The following is a 21315-nucleotide window of genomic DNA, read 5'->3' as shown; positions in this document are numbered from 1 at the left end:
TCTTGTGCCTAAATAATGATATTGTATTCCAGTATAAGCTTTTGTGGGCTAGAGCCCACCTGTTCAGATGCAATGAGTAGATCCTCACTATGCTGCCATTTTATGTAAAGTATGAGAAGAAAAAACAGGGTCAAGGGTCCATGAGATACAGGAAGTACACAGCGATATTTAATTATACCAAGTTAAATAAAGTCAAGAAAACTTCAGAGGTTAAAATAAATTGAAAGAGAGGCCACAAGTCCTGAGAAAATCACTCTTGAGTCTATTGGCTCCCCATTCTTTAATCGTTAATGTTGTTGTCGTCGTCGTCATCACTGTCATTACAACTTTACTAAACACAAAGGCAGGTGGCTGTCTCAAGGAGCTGCAGCCTAAACCTTGGTGATGAAGAGAAGCAAGTATAAATTGGAAGACAGTGAAAAATGCAACACATTTTGATGGGGTTGGTTGTTGAAGAAGAGCTTCCTCCAGAAAGTGAGATTTGAAAAGAGATTTTTAAAGATGAGAGAAAATGCCACATCAGGCAGTTCTTTAGGTCTCAAGTAAACAATAGCAAGATTATATCTGATGGGCGGACTTTTTCTTTATTCCAAAGGGATCTGTGGGGCCCGTGTGGTTGAAATGTCTTACAATTCAAAATTCACATTAATAGAAATGTTCAGGATAGCAATCCTGAAATAACTTTGTGTTCATAGCTTTGTGTTCTTTTGTATGTCATTCTTCTCTTCCATCCCTTCCTTGCATCTCAGTGACAGGCTGTGTGCTATGTAAGATGGAAAGATACCCTGACTGAGCTGCTCACATTTTTTCTCAAGTCACAATCCAAACATGAAAACAAACATTCCTTTCCTTTAACTCTGCTTATAAAAGAAACACCTAGTATTTATCTAATTTTTTTTTAAGAGAAGTGCTTTTCTCCCCATGGCAGAATTTTACGTTTAAAATTAAAACGTAACATTTATGTACCCTTGGCATTATAACATGCCATATGCCTTTGACCTCTATGCCACCCCCATCGGATTTTTTTTGCCTGAAGCATAGCACAATGGATTAATGTAAAGATCTGTAATTTGGCCTCTACCCGTTTCCAAACTATGGTTTCTCTTATCTATTTTGCTGAATCTCCCTCCTGATCTTATAGAGTTATGTCTCAAATTTTGCTTTTAAAAAACTTCTATTGAATTTCTTTCACATTACATAGATATAAATTAGTGACTGAAATGTTCTGTCATCAACTAAATATATCCGCAGAGATAATTCAGACAACTCTTCATGGGTGTAACTGAATGTAACTTTTTAAAGGCATATGGATATGGAGGCTTGCAACTTTGCTCCAGTTATGCACATTTAGGGCTGCTCCACATTCTTTCTATTACAAGGGCTCCTCAGCTGTACCTGTGATCATGTAGGGAACGAATCATTATGTAGTGAAATAGGCTACACAAGGGGAAAAGACACAGCAACTCCTGTGATGACTGATGGAAAAATTATGTTGTCTGTGTCGTCCATTTTATTTATGTAGGATATATTTTTATGCTACCTCTCAACTAGGGTTGCCAGGTTCAGGTTGGGAAATTCCTGGAGATTTGGGGGGGTGGAACCTGGAAAGGGCAGGGTTTGGGGAGGGGAGAGATCTCAGTGAGGTATAATGCCACAGAGTTCACTCTTCAGAGCAGCCATTTTCTCCAGAGGAACTGGTCTCTGTTGCCTGGAGATCAAGTATAATTCTGGGAGATCTCCAGCAATCACCTGGAGGCTGGCATCCCTACTCTCAACAGAAAGGCATGAGTCAAGATCAGAAATATAGTTTAGACAGTCAATGAATGCATCATATAAAATGAATATAGGAAACAATTTAAAGACAACACAACTCAAGAAAACAAGGCAGTCACAATCGGAATGGCGAGGGGGAAGTTTCTCTACCTCTCTCTGAAAAACTCGGGAAAAATTAAAATATCTTAATCTGCTAAAAGGTGAACAGATGTGGGATGAGTTCCATAGACATGGTGCCAAAACAGAAAAGCTCCTGTCTCTGGTGGCAACCCACCATACTTGGTAAAGCCACACAGAGTAGAGGTTACGTTGAGAATCTTAATAACAGAAAAGGTATGTGTAGGAATAGGTGGTCCTTCAGGTAACACAGTCTGAGATCATTTAAGGTTTTATAGATAAGCGTTGGCACTCTGACCTGTGCCTGGAAACAAACTGGAAGCCTGTGCAGTTATTTTGTGAACTGCTGAGTACTCCATTCAGCAGTTTTTACTGTCTTCTTCTAGGCCAACTAAAATTTCCAAACATTTTGTAAAATCACTATTCTGGATATGGTCAGAACATGGATAACCATAGCCAGATCTTGCTTTTCTGACATGGGATGCAGCTGGTTACATGACCCAGATCAAAACTGAATATTCAAACATAGATATGGATCTCATAGCAGCCAGGGAGCCCCCAGCTTAGGGCATGGGATATAGAGGTGTGCACTGGGGAAATATTCGGTTTTCCCGCTTTGGGTTTACCCAAAGCGGGAAAAAGATTCGGAATAACCCCAAACCCCAGAAGCGGGAAGCCATTTCGGATTTGGGTTATCGGAATCACTTCAGTATGCTTCGTAATGATTCGGAGCATACCAAATTGAGCCCCCCTGAGCCCCCCTTCCCCCAACCCCACTTACATTTCCCAAAGGCAGGAACCGGCTTCTCCGCCACCCGCGTCACTTCCTCTACCTCCGCAGTGGCCATCTGGGCAGCAGGGAAGGCCAGAGCAGGCACCTCCACTGCCGCAGCAGCCAGCAGGGAAGGACGCTACCCACAGTGGCCAGCTGGGCAGCAAGGAAGGCCGCAGCTGGCACCTCTGCTGTGGTGGCGGCCAGTAGGGTGGTGGGGAAGGCCGGTGCATCTGCCAGCCGTGCCACCGTTTCCACCTCTGCAGTGGCCAGCTGGGTGGCAGGGAAGGCCAGAGCAGGCACCTCCACCGCCGCTGTGACCAACAGGGTGGCAGGGAAGGCCGTAGCCAGCACCGCCACCACCCGCACCACCGATTCTGCCACTGCCAGGGTGTCTCAGGTAAGTGGGGCAGTGGTGGAAGGGAGCCCTTTAAAAAAGTCCCAAAGCTTCCCAAAGCAATCCGAATCACTTCAGGAAGCTTTGATTCGGTATTTCTGAATTGGGGCCATCATACTGGCTCTGATTCAGAAACCGAATCTTTACGAATTGAGCCTGGTTCAGTTTTTTTTCCCAAACTGGGAACCCGAAGCGCACACCCTTAATGGGGTAGCTACCCCTGTTGCCTGTTGCCTAAGATCATCCTTAGTAATGTAACTTGGTTTTTGATCTTGCTTCAGACTAAATGATTGATTTAGTTTAAACCATTTATATAAACCTGCCTTTCTCTCAGAAAACTAAGACTTAAGGCAGCTAACAGCTATAGGATAAGACATGTGGGGGACCCGCAAGGCATCTTATTCCTCCCCCTATGTTCTCATTCCCATCCCTAGCCACCCCATAACCTCTCCTCTTTTCCTGCTTCCTTCTCTCTTTCCCATCCACCTTTGTTTGCCTCTCTGTCTTGACCTTTCCCCATCCCCTCCAGCAGCCTCTCCCCTACGGCCCACTTGCATGTTGCTGGCTGAGCCCTCCCCTCCCCGCCTTTACTGATAGAAACCAAGCCTGGAATACCTACTAAACTGTTTTGGGTTGCCTAGCAACAGCCACTGAGGACAGCTGGTTAAAGCTACAGATGTTCCTTTTATCGTTTTGGATTTCTTTTTAATTCTCCTCCATTTTTTTTGTTAGATTTCAGATTTTTCTGTGGCATTTTTCTGTGGCATTTTTCAGGTGTTTAAGAAGATCTGTCTTGTCCATTCATGGCTCTAATTTGCAGATTTAAATATCCACAGATCAAGGCCACTTGGCTATTAGTATATAAGATAACAGGATTCTAAAATAAAATGAGAAAATTAAAACAACCAGCAGAAAAACTTGAGAAACAAAGTGTCTACCAGCTGCCTGCAGCTACCTACAACCTCTGTCATTTATAATGAATTACTTGATTTTGTCTCCTAGAATGACAAATATACTTCAAAATGCCGTTGTGATTCTTAGCTCATTTTAGATCAGTGTCCTCCTGGGGTGCTTGCATGTTTAAATAGTTGAATAAAATGGAAAGGCAAACATTCATTTTTTATGATATCATTGACCTGGAGTCTTTATGAGAGGGTATGCTATTTTGTTAAACTGTGGAAGCATGTTGCAGATGACTGCTGATAGCAATTCAGACCTTTGTTGGTATCTATTAGTGCTCTAATTACATATAATTTCTTCCCAGGGGCCATGTATGCACTTGATTAAAATACAATATAAATTGTTCCCTAAGTTTGGTTCTTTAGTTGATGACATAAATGCAGAATTCATGCCTTTCCTTGGTTATGATGTTGACATGGTGAGCTTGTCTGTCACTAACTTTGCTTCTTTTTTTTAACAATAAACTGCAGCGACTGAAGCAAACTAGCAGATAAGGTTTAACACTAGTAATGTGGTTGAGCTGAAAACACCAAAGATTAGCCGAATGGGTCTAATGTTTTTTAGACATTGCAAAATGGCAGGTGTCCAGTTCACACAGAACAAGGAATGTTCTTCCCTATTTTTCAGTGTAAAGTGAATTGTCGAAAATTTAATTTGCTGCATCGTGATTAAGGAAACTTTATCTCATAAGCCTGTGATGAAGTGAAATATCAGAGGGGATTTCAGTACTTTTTTGTTTTCCATATTTTAATATTGCAGATTGCATGTAGATACTTCAGTGGCTCATATTCTAATGGACAAGGCCATCCATAGAGAGTTATGTCTTATTATGAGCTTGACTGGCTTGATATTTTTGATTGAGCTTATCACTGTGGTTTTGCATGACTTAGCACTTGACAAAATAGCTTAACGGTCTTTAATGGCAGGAGACCTCTCTGCAGCCTTTGGAATGTCATGCTCTTCAGACATGTTGGGAGGGACAAGGAAATCCTTGAAGAAGGATAAATTTAGGCAGGCATGGAAAGTATACTTACGTGGATTCAACAAAATGGAATGTATAAATTTAAAGGCAACAGAATAAATTCATGTCTTAATTCGAGATGGGCATGAACTGAAATACGAACCAAAATTAAGCATGAACCAGGCTGGTTCGTGGTTTGCGAACCAGTGGTTTGTCAGATCCCATTTCTGACAAACTGCCATGAACTTTAGGCTGGTTCATTTGGTTCGTTTTTTGGTTCGTCACTGCAGAAAGCCTGGTGCCAATCAATCAGTTTCCTAGGCAACAGGGGATGGACTTCCTGCAGACCTTCTGCTGACTCGGAAGTGACCTTCTGCAGACCTTCTGCAGGTTCGTGAAAGTTCGTGGTTTGTGAAATTTGACGAACCACAAACCACATGGTTCAGGTTTTTCCTGGTCCGTGCCCATCTCTAGTCCTAATGTCTCCACTGGAAAGGCCATGTGTCCCTTTAATACAATACATTTATTTCCCATCTAATGTAGGTTGTAAGCCCTTCCTGCCAGGAACACCCTCACCTCTATATCCTGTAAAATACCTAGCACAATTAAATGCTCAATAGTAGACTTGATAGTAGTAGGACTTAAAAGCAGAATTTACATTGGTGTGTGTGTGTGAGGCTGAGAATAACGTTGAATGAAGAAGTCTTTAAACTATGCAAGTTATTTATTTGAAGTTTAGTAATAACTAGAATGTTACTGCATCTATAGGTAAAACTCTGTACAGCAGCTAACTGTGTGGGAGGAATTCTAAGGAAGGATGGTATGTGTGTTAGAAAATGCGACGAAGGCCAGGCAGTAATTTTTTACACTATGCTGAGTCAGTAGTGTTCAAGTACACATGTCAGCGTGTTACTGTACTGATTGGTTCAGAGATAACTACTAAATCCTGCCCTAGCAGATTTAGCCTACCAATGGACTCTTATCCATACGTGACTGAGAACTCAGTGCTTAAAGTCTGAGCCATAAAGCTTTACTAAACAGAATTCTCTCTTGCCACCACAGTGATGACAGTCGACATAATAATACTTCTGAAAATTAATTTTTAATTTCCTTTCCCTACTTCTCACAATTCAGCATTCACATATAGATCCCCATTTCTACCAAGTACAATTCTTTTTGTAGAGTCCTCAAGCCATGTACAACAACAGCAAGGTGGAATTGATGGTCCCCACTTTTGACATCTGTGCAACGATTTGGCTCATGCATACAAGTTGTATATGTTGGTTCTATGCATGGAAGTTAGGAATGAGGACCCTAGCTGGGTCCCTCTTCCCCTCCATGTGTTTATATATTTATTTATTAAGCTTATTTATGCCTCCTTTTCTCACTAAGACTCAGGGCAGATTACTGAGTACAGAAGGGAAAAAATGTAATCATTCAGTATAGGACATCCAATGAATAATGCATTAGGACTAGGAGTACAAAACTGGATGACAATGTTAGCAGCAATGAAATCATATAATGTAAGATATCCAATGAACAGTGTAACAGGACCAGGAATACAAAATTAAATAGCAATGTGTTCAGCAAACTGCTCAGTGCAAGAAATGCAGAAGGTGGGATTACAAAGGTACAAGACACTGCAGTACCTAGTTCCCATTCTCATATGAAGGTGCCCTTCTGGACCATTCTATCCAGCTACGCTTCTAATTCCATTACAAGAATGCCCTCCTGAACATTTCTGTTTTGCACATTTTGTGGAATGATAATACTGTGAGAGCCATCTGGACCATCTCGCCCAGGCTGTACCACAAGGTGGAGGCCACCACAGAAAATGTGTGTGAGTGATGGGCTTGCCAGGTCCCCCTGGCAACCAGTAGGAGGTGGGGGAGTGGCAGGTACTTACCAGGCTTCCTGAAGCATGCAAGTGTGCCTATATCTAACCCTATAGATATAAGCAAACCACTTGAAGTGGTTTGCCATTGCCTGTCTCTGCAACCCTGGTCTTTGTTGGAGTTCTCCCATCCAATTACTAACCAAGGCTGACCTTGCTTAGCTTCTGAGATCTGACAAGATCAGGTTCTATTGGGCTATCCAGGTCAGGATGTAGAAAACCATAATTAAATCCTAGAATGGGAGAGCAGCCAGGAGTTTGGCTTCTACATACACCTCCCTCTTCAGTTTACATTCTGTCACTTAATTAGCACATCTGTGCATATCAGACCCCCCCCCCACATACTTCATATAATCAGTGGTTTTCAAGGGCATATTCTACATCCACTTGTCTGTCAAGGAAACTCTGTTCGTCTGTTCAGAATCCTCTTCCATGCACTAAAAGAGGCTTCTGGGTCATATTCCAGGACACACATTCTGTTTTACATATGGTATTGGCCAGGAGTCCCCAACGTAGTGCCTGCTGAAACCTTTCCTGGTGCCCACTAGGTGTTTTTAGAAAATGGATAGGGCCACATGGGGCTCTTAGCAGAGCTTCTGATTGGCTGTGCAGATTAAAATAACATGGTAGCAGTAGCTGCTACCAGTGTTTTATTCTCTCTCATTCCTGTATCCAGTATATTTACCCCTCTTTTCCTCTGTGGGCTTCTTCTGTGTGGCTGGCTCCTCCTCCTGTGGAAGCTATTTTGTAGATGGCTTCATGTCCTGTTGAAGCCAGTTTGTTGTTATGCCCATCACCCTGTAGCAGAATTCCAAAGATGCCCAAAGGCTCAAAAAGGTTGGAGACCCCGGGTATAGGTTCAGAATAATGAGCCAGACCAGTATCCTGTATGTGGGGGAGAATGTATTCTAGAACACGTGCAACACGCCCCTGTTATGGTTGTATTTAAGTGCAGGTAGGCTGGAGTTTTCCCTGCAAGTAATTATCTTTTGCCCTTATTGCTTATGCTGAGTGAACAACCCTGACAAATTTCTAAGGAACCATTACCTTTCTCTGGAACACAGTTCAAAAAGCACATTATATAACACTTTATCCTGCTTACCTCCTTAGTGAGTCCTCACCCATATTGCCAGTATGTCTTTCATGCCCATAAACAAACCCATATTCTCTATTCATGCACATATTTATCTAACAATAGCATAGGGTTTGAAGTAGGGTTGCCAGGTTCCCTTACCCTCCTGGTGGGGGTGGAGAGATACCCAGCACTCACCTTGTTCTTTGTCTTCCTGAGCTCTGGAAGCACGGGAGCGCTCCTGGGGAAGCGTGATGACGTCACTTCTGGAGCCCAAATCGGCTCACTGCGGGATGCATGAGCTCTCCTGGGGCAGTGCCCAAGAGGCCTATCCCCCTACATTTTCCCCCTCTGGCTAGGTGAGTGGTGGCAGGGGATGGAAGCAGGGATCTGGTATCCCTAGTACTGTTCTTGTACTTTTCTTAGAATGAAGCAGATTTGAGCAAAAAAAGAAGGAATCCTGATGGATTCTGTAGTTGTTGATGGTTGGAGCTGGGCCATGGGGAGATGAGAGGATCTCTCTGTTCTCTCAACCCTATCACTAAGAGAAATTGTATGCATTTTTAAGAGCTATACCAGCAAGGATGAAGAGCTTTCTCCCTTCTATAGCTTTTCGGCTGTATGTTCTCCCCACCCCTCTTTGAGGGAGTGCTTTTTCTTCTGCTGTTCTCCTGCCTTTAAGGATGAAGATTTTCTCTTTCTTCCCATCTAGGACATCAGATAGTGTTGTATCAGAAATATTCAAATAGTTTTGTTCATAACTTTGGCCTGTGCAGACCTGATACTCTCTTTGTGTTCAGCCCTTTATTTTGAAAAGGTCAACCTATTCGTATTTTATTGTGCATGTTTTTTAAAAGGACACAAACAGCAAAAAGGTTATAAAATCATAGAATTGTCAGTTTTGTTAGGACTTGGCAGTCATCTGATTCATCTCCTTACATTAAAACCGGAATTCTAAATAAGATCTCCAAATCTCTAAGGGATTAGCCTATATTAACGTTGTTAAACGTAGCCTTATCCAATCTTCCATTGAACAGCCTCCAGAAATGGGAGAAATCCTTTTTGGCATTCTTAAGCAGAGTTGCACCCTTTCAAATCCACTGAGTTCAGTGGGTTTAGAAGGATGTAATTCGGTCAAGAATTGCACTGTAATTGATTTAATCAATGCTATTGAAAACAAATTTAATATTTTGAGCGTTTATTTGTGTAACCTATGCTTACAGTGCAACATTGCTTAAAGTTTCCCTTGCCCTAAGATTTCTGGCAAACATTCCAAGTTGATTGTTGAAGGGTAGCCATGTTAGTCTGTTGTATCAAAATAAAACAAAATCTAGTTTTTGTTTCATTTTAAATTGAAACTTAGAAGTTCAATAATCAATATCTTACCGGGGCTTTTAAAATATCGTAAAAGGAAATGTGATTTTTAGCAGAGAAAAGAGAAAATCTTAAATTTCCAATAGCAGCTTTAAATATGTAGGGAGGATAGGAAAGATGCACTGTTAAAGATGAATCAGTTCCTTAAGTGCAGCAATGTATTAATGTTAGTTGGCTTTCAATATCTTTCTGTTGGGGATTCCTCTTGATTCACCTCTCTCTCACTGCAACAAACTCAGTTCTTGTACTAGTTAGCTCAGATAAAGATCCACTCCTACAACAAGCCAAAAAGCTAGTCATCCATGTGAACAGATACAAAACAAATCTGGAATGAAATTTAATTTGGTTGATTTACAATTCCACGCTTCACTGATTGTAAAATAGTGATGTTTGGATGTATCAAAATCTTCTTTAGAATTAATCCAGAGTAGCTGGATTCAGACAGCCTATGGATGCCTAGAAAATTGATCTGGCCTTGGTCCAAACGGATTCTGTTGGATTCTGTTTTATCGAGATGAATTCACTATCCTCTTGGTGAACCATTCAATCCATTGCAGGATTAGACCTTCCCTATTGCCCTTCATCATCACTTTCTCAGTATGGGTGGGTGGTATGACTCAGTTTCCTACAATGAAGCCTACACTGGTGCCTGAAGAATTCAGGTATGCAGGAAACAATGCCAACTAAATTTCCATGATTCTCAGCATTCCTGGAGATAACCGAACATGTGGATATGACAAGAACATCCAGATTCATGCATAGCTGTAGGATTCATAGCAGTGCTACATAGTGTCCCTAGCACTTCCATTATTGTCACCCAACCACTGAGACACAGCAAAAAATGGAGAGGAAGGGAATGGTGGAAGGTCCCCACGGCTCACACATGCAGGCAATAGCAGGGACTTGTTGTGACCCCAGGTTGTGGCTGATGCTAAAGTGATTGCAGGGTATCATAGCCCGGAACCTTCAAATGCATTTGAAAACTGTTTTGCACATGTTGAGGTCTGATCCAAAATTGATCAGTGGAAGATCTCCCCCCCCCCTCTTAAGATCTGCTGACAAAACACCCTGCTATGGATTTTTCTCCAAATTGCCTCCCTTGCACATAAATAGCTTCAACTTGAATATGCAGAATAGGTTTCATATCTATTCTGTTAATCTTTTTATCCTTGGACAGGCCTCTTATGCCTGTGTTCTTGCTAGACTATTAGGTATAGTGTTTTAAAACCACTCAATAACATGACATTTAAGTAAAAACTCTTCGTTTTTTTGGTTTTTTTACATTATTAAATTTACAGAGAATCTGAGTAAAAAAATGGACATGTGGCACATAGGAAAAAATAATTGGCCTTCCTCAATTGGAAATAGATTTGAATGATAAAATCATATAGTCTTTGTTGACAGATCTCTCAAAATCAAAGCTGCTAAGTGAGCAGCTGCCCACAAATTTAACGTTATTTTATTATTTGAGTAAAAACAGTTCCCATTAGTAATATGACCATCGTGGTAAGAGAAGTGTGTCTCTTTTCCCCTTGCATGTGATAGTATGCACCCTGGCTGCAGTCCTATGCTCACTTATTTTGAGAAAGCTCAGTTGAACACAATGAGACTTCTGAGCAAACATACATAGGACTGAGTGGTGCCAGCACATCACTCATCCCTCTTACAATATATAAGTGAAAACACAACACAGCCCTTTTGACTGTGCTTGGCAAGGCTTTATAATTTATTTTTAAATGATTGCTTTTCACATAGTGCTAGCAGCAGGAGATGAAGAAGGGTAGGTGCGCATTGCCAAAATATGCTGTAAGACAGACTGGGAAAGCCTTGCATTTTGGCAGAGTTCACAACTTAAAATCAAATGCTGACCCTATTTGCCATATAATGCCTGTGTGTGACATAAATTGCAAATTCCTGTTTAAATCAGTCTGGAAGAAATTATAATTTCCTGCTTTGTCAGATCGTTGACAGTGCAATTCCCCACCCCACCCCTGCATGCAGGTGCTCCTTCTGCCTGTCAATATAAGCAAATATAAAATTCTGTACAAGTAATGTGAGTGGTTCCTTTCCCTATTTTGTGCAATTGACTTATTAACAAGAAACAGGACCACATACAGTGTACTACGTTTCGTGAATATGCCAGCAGCATTTTAGAGTGATGCTTTTGCATATCTAAATAGAAAGAATATACCACTTCATTTCATATGCTTTTATGCATTCTGGCAAGGAGTAAATGAAGTTAATAACAAGTTAAGGAACCTTGCCACTCTGTATTATCGAAGAAGCTTCCTGTACATAACAATAGAAAATTGGCTAGGGTTCAAAATTTTATACTTAGCATTGCAAATTAAGCTTCTGTCCTTTCCCTACTGAGCTGCTCACTGGTAATCTGGGATACTCTATTTTTCTGTGGAATTTTTCCAGGTGCTTTACAAATTAAAATTCTGAAGGGACTTCTGAAAAGCCATAGCCAAAATGATTTACATTGGCCCATGATACAGGTAGAGTTGCCAGGTGTAAAAACCTTTGGCAATGTTCTGTACAGATTTTCCTACTTGCAAGCAGCCCACACCTGAATCTCAGGGATAAAGCCATGATTTATGGGAAGCTTAGGTCAAGCTGGCATGGAGATGAATGATAGATAAAAATGGTGACTGTCACTGTCATATAGAAAGAGTGAACCAGTTGAATTACTTTTCCTTAGCCAGCTATTGATGCTCTTGCATATGGAGATATTGTTTCTCATTTGACTGTCCTTTCTATTTTCAGACCCTTTGTTAATGAAGATTTGTAACCTACAAAAGTTCACTGATTCATAGATCCTTCTGAGTTTAGTAACCATACTGATGTAGATTGGCTAAGTTCTGTGCATGTTATAAACAGGTTGACAAATGGGTCTGTCGCTCTGTTATGTCTCTGTTCTTTCTAGATATGGCTAAATTAAAATGGATTACATGATTTAATGTTCGTGGAGGGTTTGTTCATGCATGACAGTTTTGGAATTACGGCATTCAATGACTGATGGAGGTGTTCAGCTACTTGTTGATTATGCCCTTGGTGGAAAACTATATGATATTAGATCCTCCAGTGAGCAGCGGGGGTGGGGGGGAATTACCCAGACAGAGGTTGGAACTGTGAAGTTTTCATTTTATAGGCTTAATGCGTACAAGTTATAGCAGCAAGGGAGATGAGCAGCAGAGAGTTATTCATTCTGAAGTGTTTGCACATGGATTGAGAATATGCGTTTTACCATGTAAAATATGGCCTTTAAAAAATTGCTTGGAAATTTAGTTGTCGCCGCAAGACCTCCTGCTTACGCTTAGCTATGTTGTATAAATATAAAATCAAACATTTTCTAAAGGTCCTGTTGGCTTTACATTCCACAATTTCATGTGTTTATTATTGTATTGTCTTGAGTCTATAAGTGGAGGAAGGTTAGTTAAAAATGCAATAGTAGCACAATACACCATTTTTAAATGAAAAAAGAGACAACTGCAAATAACTGATGTGATAACTCAAACCCTTTTTAGAACAGTGGGGTGCTATGAGAACAGCCCTATTTCTGAATGAATAACAAGGCTCCTACAGTGTCAAGACTGGGATAGTTTGTCCCCTAGGCAGTGGGAAGGGGCAATGGAGCAAATGCATCAGACACATTCTCCTCTTCCTTGCAGGCTCTTGCTGCATGCTGGCTTGCTTTGCCCCCTCTCTATACTGAATCAGGTGAAATTAGCTGTTTGCCTTAATGGAGGCAAGAAGGAATTTTTTGGCTTCCTTCAAATTGGCACAAAAGAAGATGTTTCTTCATTCCACATAAGTCTCCAGGGTTTGGGTATTCAAAATTAGTCCTGAAGGTGGGAAGTTGACATGGTATACCATGATCTCATGAGATCATTGAAACTAAGCAGGATCTGTACTTGGATGGGAGACCAACAAGGAAGACTCTGCAGAGGAAGGCAATGGCAAACTACAGCTGCTTCCTATTTGCATTGAAAATAGGGTTCCTAGGTGCCCACCAGTGACAAGCAATCTCCCAGAAATTCCTACCTCTGCACACCAATCGCTAGCAATTGGTGGAAGGATGCAGGCCCCCAGAGTTTGCCCACCATTGGCAGGCAGACTAGGGCCCTTGCATGCCTGCTGATGACATCACTTCCGGAGTGACCAGGAGCAACAGCATCACATCAGGGCCAGAACCGGCACAAAAAATAACAATGACATTGCTTCTGGTCACACCTGAAGTAATGTCATTGGGGCACAACATGGGAGTTGCATGCTTCCACATTGCACATGAGGAGGGAACCAAAAAGTACCTGCACATGAGGAGAGGACCAGTAAATTCCCATGCCCCCCCACCTCCCACTGGTTTGCCAGTGGGTACTCAACAACCTCCTACTTGAAAGCCTCTTGTTGGGATCACTGTAAGTCAGTTACAACTTGACAGCACATCTTTGTAACTAGTTAGGCCATAACTAGGGATGGCAGGAATAGTGGAGGTAGTTACAACATAAGCAGGGATGATTGGCAAGCATTCCAAGAGGACTCTAAGACTGAAAGCAAGCCCATTGGTTTGTGTGGCTGGAGAGGCACTCCCTGGGTGTTGTAACAGCATCCAAGTCCTCAGTTGCTTTAATGGTTTGTAGAAGGTTGAGGCTTCACAACTTTTGGTAGATTCTCTTATGCGGACTAGGATAAAGTAAGACCTCAGTTACAGGCTACCTGTTAGCAGCAGCCCACACAAAAATTTACGATGGTGTTTGATGATACAGATCAGATAAACCCTTAGTTAAACTAGATAAACCCTAGTGTAACCCATACATTGGTTGAATCTTGTGTTTCTTTTGGTATTAATGAAATATTAGCTTCATTCCACGTTTCCGGCAGATCATCTCCTTTTAAAATTGCATTCATCACTTTTTGCAGCAACTCTTTTAAATCTTCTGCCATTACTTTATAAAATTTAGCTGTAAGGCCATCTGGTCCTGGCGCCTTTCCCATCTTTGTAGCTTGTATCGCTTCCACAATTTCTAACGTTGCTATTTCAGCATTTAATTTGTCTCTCAATTTCTTGGGCACCGTTGGTAAAGTCAACTTTTGAAAATAATCCTCTATTGAATTCTTATCAATTAGTTTCTTCTGATACAACTTTGCATAATATTTAAAAAAAGCCCTCTCTATTGAATTTTGATCAAACAGTTCTTTCCCGTCTTCCACGATCTTACTAATTATTTGTTTCTCTCTTTTCTTCTTTAACTGCCACGCTAAATATTTCCCTGGTTTGTTAGCTCCTTCAAATGATTTTTGTTTCAGCCTTTTCAACTCCCATTCCACCTCCTTATTTTCCATTGCTCTTATTTGTTCCTGCAATATTTTAATTTCCTGTTGTATTTTCTTTTTACCCGGTCTTTTCTTTAATTGCTGCTCTTTAAATTTGATTTTTTTCTTGAATTTCTTTCAACCTCGACTCTTTGTTTTTCTTATCTTTGGCATTTAAGTCCATAAGACCTCCCCGAATCACAGCTTTATATGCATCCCATACTTTATAAATTGCCACTCCTTGATCCACATTGTACTGTATAAAGCTTTTAGTCTCTTTCTTAAGAACATCCACATTAACATGACTACTTAACAAATCCTCATTTATTCTCCATCTCCTTTTTTCCCCTCTCGTTCCAGATTTCCAGAACACAGGATTATGGTCTGAGTTAATTTTTGGCAAGATATCCATTTCTTTTGTACATACAGCAAGCTCTTTTGATACCCAAATCATGTCAATTCTTGAAAAAGATTGATGTCTTGCTGAAAAAAAAGTATATTGCTTAGCACTCGGATTCTGTTTCCTCCATACATCCTCTAAACCTTCCTGTCTTGGAAATTCAAAAAAGGATTTTGGGAGCTTACCTCCTTTGTTTCTTATCAAATTTGTTGTTTTATCAACTTGTGGATCTACCACTCCATTAAAATCCCCCGTCACAATAACTTGATCATATGTCATCTGTCCAAGTCAATCCTTAATTTCATCAAAAAATTGTTCTTTTGCCCCGTTTGGCACATATATTCCCACAATCAGGGCTTTTTTGTCATTACAATCAAATTCCACAGCCAAATATCTCCCCTCCTTATCATTAAAAATCCATTTTGGTTGCAATTCTTCTTTAATATATAACACAATCCTTCTTTTCTTTTGCTTACTTGTTGCCACAAATTGCTTCCCTAATTTTTTATTTTGTAAATATTTTACATCCTGTTCTCATATATGGGTTTCTTGTAGACAAATCACATTACATTTTTGTTTGGCCAACCAATGAAATATTGCTTTTCTCTTTGAAGGTGAATTAAGTCCATTTACATTCCATGATATTAATTTGTATTCCATAATTACAGTCTAGTTGATTTTGGTAAGTCCTTTTCAAATTCTGTCAAAAACACATCCATTGCATGTCTTGATTTGATGACTCGCCTCGCTGATTGAAACTCAAAGCTCAACCCTTCTGGAATTTCCCATCTGTATCTTATATTCATTGTTTTTAATTTTTGAGTCAGGTCTCTATTTTTTTCGGCCTTGCAACACCGATCTCGGTAACTCCTTCATAATTCAAACACGCTTCCCTTCAAGTACCAATGGGGATTCATAATGCTTTCTGATAATCTCCTCCCTCATTCTCTTGGTGGTTAACTGGACAATAACATCTCTTGGCAAGTTTTTTTGCTCTGCATACTTGGGATTAACTCTGTAAGTAATGTCTAGGTTGGCAGCCACCTCTTCCTGCTCTTTGCTTAAAAATTCCGCAATTATTTCAGTGACTTGTTTCAATGCAGATCCAGCCATTACCTCTGGAATACCTCGAAAATGAAGCTGTTTTTCCATAGCTCTGCATTCCATTACAACAACTCTATCACTCACTCCCGCTGCCTCTGCTCTTATACTTTCCGTTTTCTCCTCCACCTCTTCCACTTTTTGTTTTGTAGTTTGGAGCTCTGTTCTTATTTCATCAATACTCTTTGCCAGTTCTGCAACCTCTGATTTTATTGCCTCTTTAATCTCTTTAACTAAATTCAATTGCGAGTCTTTCACTTGCTTCTGTAATTCCTGGACCATTTCTTGTGTTTTTTGTATAGTCTCATTTGTTTCCTTATTGCCTTCTGTTATTTTTTTGTCTAAACTTTCAATCGCTGCCTGCCACTCTTTGTCCTTCTTCCCCGCCATTGGACTTGCCTTGGGACCCCACAAATCGGCTCTCTTTCTCAGCTCCGTCTTTTCTATTTTATTTTACTTAATTAATTAAGTCCAATAATATAAATGGGAAAGCGGAAAAATAATTTAATCTTTTGCAAACCTTCAAAATGTTGGGCGTTTTTTCTCAGTGGTACTCTCTATGGTTGCCCTCAACTTTTCCCTTGTCCAAAATGGCATATTCCGCTTCTTCTTTAAAATGTCAGGTACACTTTCTCTATACTGAAGCCTTCTGAAGCCTTCTGCCCTTCCCACACTCAAAATGGTTAACTTCCGCTTCCTCTTCTGGTCTCTTGTTCTGCTTTGTTTTTTTTCCTCTGTTCCTGCCGTCTTCCTGCCCTTCTAGCCACCACTCACTTGTATTACAGGCAATTACAGGCAGTTCACTTCTCATGATGTTTCAGCCTCTTCCCACACTCTCCCTCTCGCGTTGTTATTTCCCAAACCGCAGGTATGCAAAACAAAAGTTCTTTTTGCTCTTTTTAAGCTCTTTAAGTCATTAAAATCACTTTCTTCACTCCCCGCCACTTTTTAATGCCTTTTGCTTTAGGAATTTGTCTCTTTACTTTAAAACGTTTCAGTCTTTGAACAGAAATTAAGTCCGTTAGGGGAGATAGTGATCTTTACTCTCTCTCACTCTCCTAGGGTTGTACTCACTGTCTCTTTGGCTCCCTTCTGGTTAAAATCTGTTTCTGAAGCTTGGGTACGAAGATCCTATGCCATTTAAATGACTCCAAAGGTTGCTGCAGAGATATTAGCCACCCCTCTGGGAGGGGATCTTCAAAGCAGATGGAGAATCCTTGATTCAGAACCCCCCCCCTCTGCCGAGATCACACCCTCTTAGGGCTATCGAGCGTCCTTGCCCAATTTCTACCTGAAATTGGGGGGCTGTGGGTGATCAAAGCACCCCACTAGCCCCAAAACAGCAACCCGGATGGCTCAGCTCCCTGAGTCACTTCAGATCTCCATAATCCCCAGCCGGAAGTTCCCCCCTCTTCTATCCTTTTGAGAGAGACTGGATCTTTTTATTTACAGTGACACAGCGAGTAGTTATCTTATTCTTAATATTAATCTTCAAAACATAGCAAGATAGCCCAAGTAAGAAAGAAAAAAAACCACAGCAAGATAGCCCATGTATCTGGAGATGACTCTCATCAGAATTATTTTTGAAGTATATAGTTTACTTCTCACTCAGTATGTTGTATCCTTTGGTTCTTGGGAAAGAAAAAAAATCCCTTTGACCTTCAGCTGTATTTCATGAGAGACAGAAAGCTGGTGGGCATACGAAGGAAATAAGCATAGTCAGAAAAATGGGAGATTAAAGCTAGACTGGAAGATCTGTCCTCCTGACACCAGAACTCAATAATACTATTGCCCTCAAGTTGCTGTGTATGATGTGGCACATATGCAAGAACCAACTAACTTGTGTACATGCCAATAATGTCATGGACAATGCAAATTGGATGGTTATGTGGAGCTGAATCCAGAAAATAATACCAGTATTTCTCCATTCATATGCATTTCATTTGGGGGCGGGTAAAGCATCCAGGAACCTGCTCTTCTACATCAGACTTGATCTCTGTGTGCAGTCTCCTTTCTCACCCTCTACCCTCCAAATTCACATTAGCAAGCAATCTCTAGTATTATTGTGAGAGTTACAGTTTACTGAGTCAGTTGCTGAGAGAGGTGCAAGATCACAACAATCTTACTGAGGTATAATGCTAGAATAACTTGGGAGGGTGAGAGGATTACAAAGGATTTTGCTTCAAGTTACATATATTCACTGTTGTAACAATCCTGTACAGAATATAATTTAACATTCTCATTGGGGCTGGAGCTTGATGAGAATACGGTATCTTGCTCAGTGCTGTGTTGCAAATGCAACTCTGAGCCACTATAGTCCAGGGACAGATAGACCAGTAAGGCCCCTGGTAAATCCTGCTGGACAAATGGTTTGGGGGGATGCACTCAATTGCTGAGCTTGTCCTCCTGACTCCAAGGTCAAGGTGTGCGAAGTGGATCAGAGCCTTTACTGCTGTGAGCTGAAAGCCCCTGTTCCATGCAAGTCAGATGGCCCTGACCTCCACATACCCGCTCCTTCCCTCCCTCCTTTGTCAGGGGAAGGGGCAGGCCTTCTTCCACCAATCCTTTCCCCCTTCATTGGGGAGGTGGGTCCCATTACAGACCTTATTTTTCCTCCCATGTATGTTTATGCTGTATTCAGTGTGAAATTTTTAGTAAATAAAACTCAAGTCTCCAGCATCTAGAATTGCTAGCTCCACTATAGGGGATTCCTTACCACCAGTTCTTCTTTTCTGCTGCCTCTCTGAGCAGCTGTGAGAGAATTCTTTCAAAAGGCTGTTGGGCTGTCAGTGTGACATCACTTCCAGGGAAAACCCATAAGTGACATCGTGCCTCTGTAAGAATCTTGGAAGCTCTGTGGTAAAACTCTATGGCAAAACTATAGAGTTTTCAGTGATTCCCAGGGAGGGTTCTCTCTGGGAATTGGCAAAACTTTATGGTTTTACTACAGAGTTTTCAGCAATTCCTAGGGAGGCACGATGTCACTTCCAGGTTTTCCTGGGAAATGATATCACAGTATGGTTGATAGCTGCCCCTCCATGGCTGTCGTCACACGGCCATACATTTCGCACCAAACTAGTGACATCTCCCGCCGAATGCCCACCTTATTCCATTCCAGTTGCGAGATCGTCATTCTCCTTCCCAAATGGGTCACTATTCATTTTCTATTCATTTTCTTAATTTCATCTGCTTCCATGTGAATGCCCAGGATCGTCTCTGAACGCTTTGCAATGCCAAAGCGCTCGCTTCCCCGCTCATCCTATGTTTTCAATTGATTTTCCTGCCCCTCACTCCCAGAAGCCCTTTCGCGATTGGCAATCGTGCACCTAATTAATTTTTTTTTAAAAAAATAAGCCATATTGTGCTATTGTGATCTTCTGTAATGCTAGAATAAATGCCCGAAGGCACTTTTCCCATCCTAATTCAAAATGCAAAGTAAACGTATATTCTCTTATTGTATGACCTGCTTTGCCCCCTCTTGTTTCTTGGTTGTTCTAATTTGGAAAAAAAAATTGGCTCGACCAATATTGCCAGTTCATGGGCAGGAAAACTCGTCTGCCTATCACACTCGAGTTTGGGGTTGGACTAGCACAATGTTGCTATTGCGAAATTGCGATATAGCGAAAATATACAGATTTTTTTTTTTAAAAAAAAGGGGGGGGAATTTATTTTTTCCCCATGTCCGGAGACACTTTCGTTTGACGTCAGGGAGCGCTTCTGCTTGAACAACTGGAAGTGCAAGCATACGTGATGTGATGGGTGAATCCGTTCTGATGCCGATAGCAATGAAGATGCTATTTGGTGCAAAACTGACGGAATAAATGGTCGTGGGACGACAGCCCATGTCTCCCACTGATTGCCAGGCCAGGCCAAGCAACCATTCCAGCATCTATGTCCAACAATCTAGCTACACCAAAATCCTACACAATTGTCACATGCAAATATATGCCATGCATCGTTTAGGAAGATTCCAGCACAAACAAGGGGAAAAAACCATTCAAGCTTTAACCAGCAACTTAAATTGACTTCAGCTTGCCAAAATTGTTAATTATAAGATTCGGATTCCTGTGGTGTAGCTTTCTGAGATAAAATTAAAATAATAAATGACAAGGCTGAATTTGTATGCACAGTTTTGGGGGAGTAAACCCTGTTTTCTCATATGGGGCTTGTTTTGCTTCCGGGGTGGCGTGATGACATCACTGGTCATTGTGCAGGGGCCAGGAGTGCTCCCATGTTTCGCAGTGGGCCAATTTGGGCCTTGGGAGCATGCTCAGGAGTTATATTCTCCTGCCTTTGCCTGCCACTGGCCAGGTGAGGGGGGGTGGAGCGTGGGAGCGGGGATCTCCAGTCCCCACTGGGAGACCTGAGATCCCTAAACCCTGATATGTATTAATTACTCACTCAATGTTTAGGAGTGTCTGTAGAGCACAGTGGCCTTTTCGCAAATAACATTCCAAACTACCAGGAAGTTAAAACAGTTAAATCAATGCTCAGTAAAATTAAAATAATGTATGTGTATGTGCCGTCAAGTTACAATCGACCTATGGCAATCCCAGCAAGGGGCTGGCAAGGCAAGTGAAAAGCAGAAGTGATTTGCGAGTGCATTTATTTGCAGAGTCTTCCTTGGTGGTCACCCATGCAAGTACTGACCCTGCTTAGCTTCTGAGATCTGACAAGGTCAGGCTGTTCTGTGCCATCACCCCTCCCAAAATTAAAATAATACCATTATTTATTTAATTAGTTATTTAAATACAGTATTGGGACTAAATGTAATATATGTTTATGATCTTCTATTTCTACCTTCTCTTCATAAATGATTCATACAGCTGTTTAAAAAAATCAGATCGAGGCATTTCTAAAAATACAAGATACACTAAAAATACAAACATTAAACTGGGGGCCAGTTTTCACTCAGTTGGCCCCTAGCATAACCATTACTTCTGCATCACACCAGGATGTCATTCCTGGTGTGATGTGGGCACATGTGGGGAGCATGTGGGAGCTTGTTTTGCCCCTACCACTGCATTCCCTCACTTTTCCTTCCCCCACTGACCAGGCAAGAGGTGGCAGGGGGTGGAGGCAGGGGACAAAGTTCCCTATCCCAAAAGGGGGTTTGGCAAGCCTTTATAGTACTTTTAGTAAAACAGTCTATGTAACATTGGTAGTTGTTAACAAATA

General features: G+C 41.2%; 1 protein-coding gene across 2 annotated transcripts in view; it reads left to right on the top strand.

Moving 5' to 3' along the window:
* FGF14 (fibroblast growth factor 14) overlaps nucleotides 1-21315 on the top strand; it is a 155043-nt gene that overhangs the window by 16946 nt on the left and 116782 nt on the right. The window contains exon 1 of one of the 2 annotated variants that reach the window (XM_054973963.1): nucleotides 19566-19578. The exons of the other annotated variant lie outside the window; for it this stretch is intronic. Coding sequence (XP_054829938.1) covers nucleotides 19566-19578 — 13 coding nt within the window. Of the gene's footprint in view, nucleotides 1-19565; nucleotides 19579-21315 lie in introns of those variants that run through there. 2 annotated transcript variants of the gene reach the window in all.

The sequence above is a fragment of the Eublepharis macularius genome, chromosome 3 (genome assembly GCF_028583425.1).
Source record: "Eublepharis macularius isolate TG4126 chromosome 3, MPM_Emac_v1.0, whole genome shotgun sequence".
Taxonomy (NCBI): domain Eukaryota; kingdom Metazoa; phylum Chordata; class Lepidosauria; order Squamata; family Eublepharidae; genus Eublepharis; species Eublepharis macularius.
The sequence above is the reverse complement of the archived record's forward strand: the minus strand, read 5'-3'. Positions and strand labels throughout refer to the sequence as shown.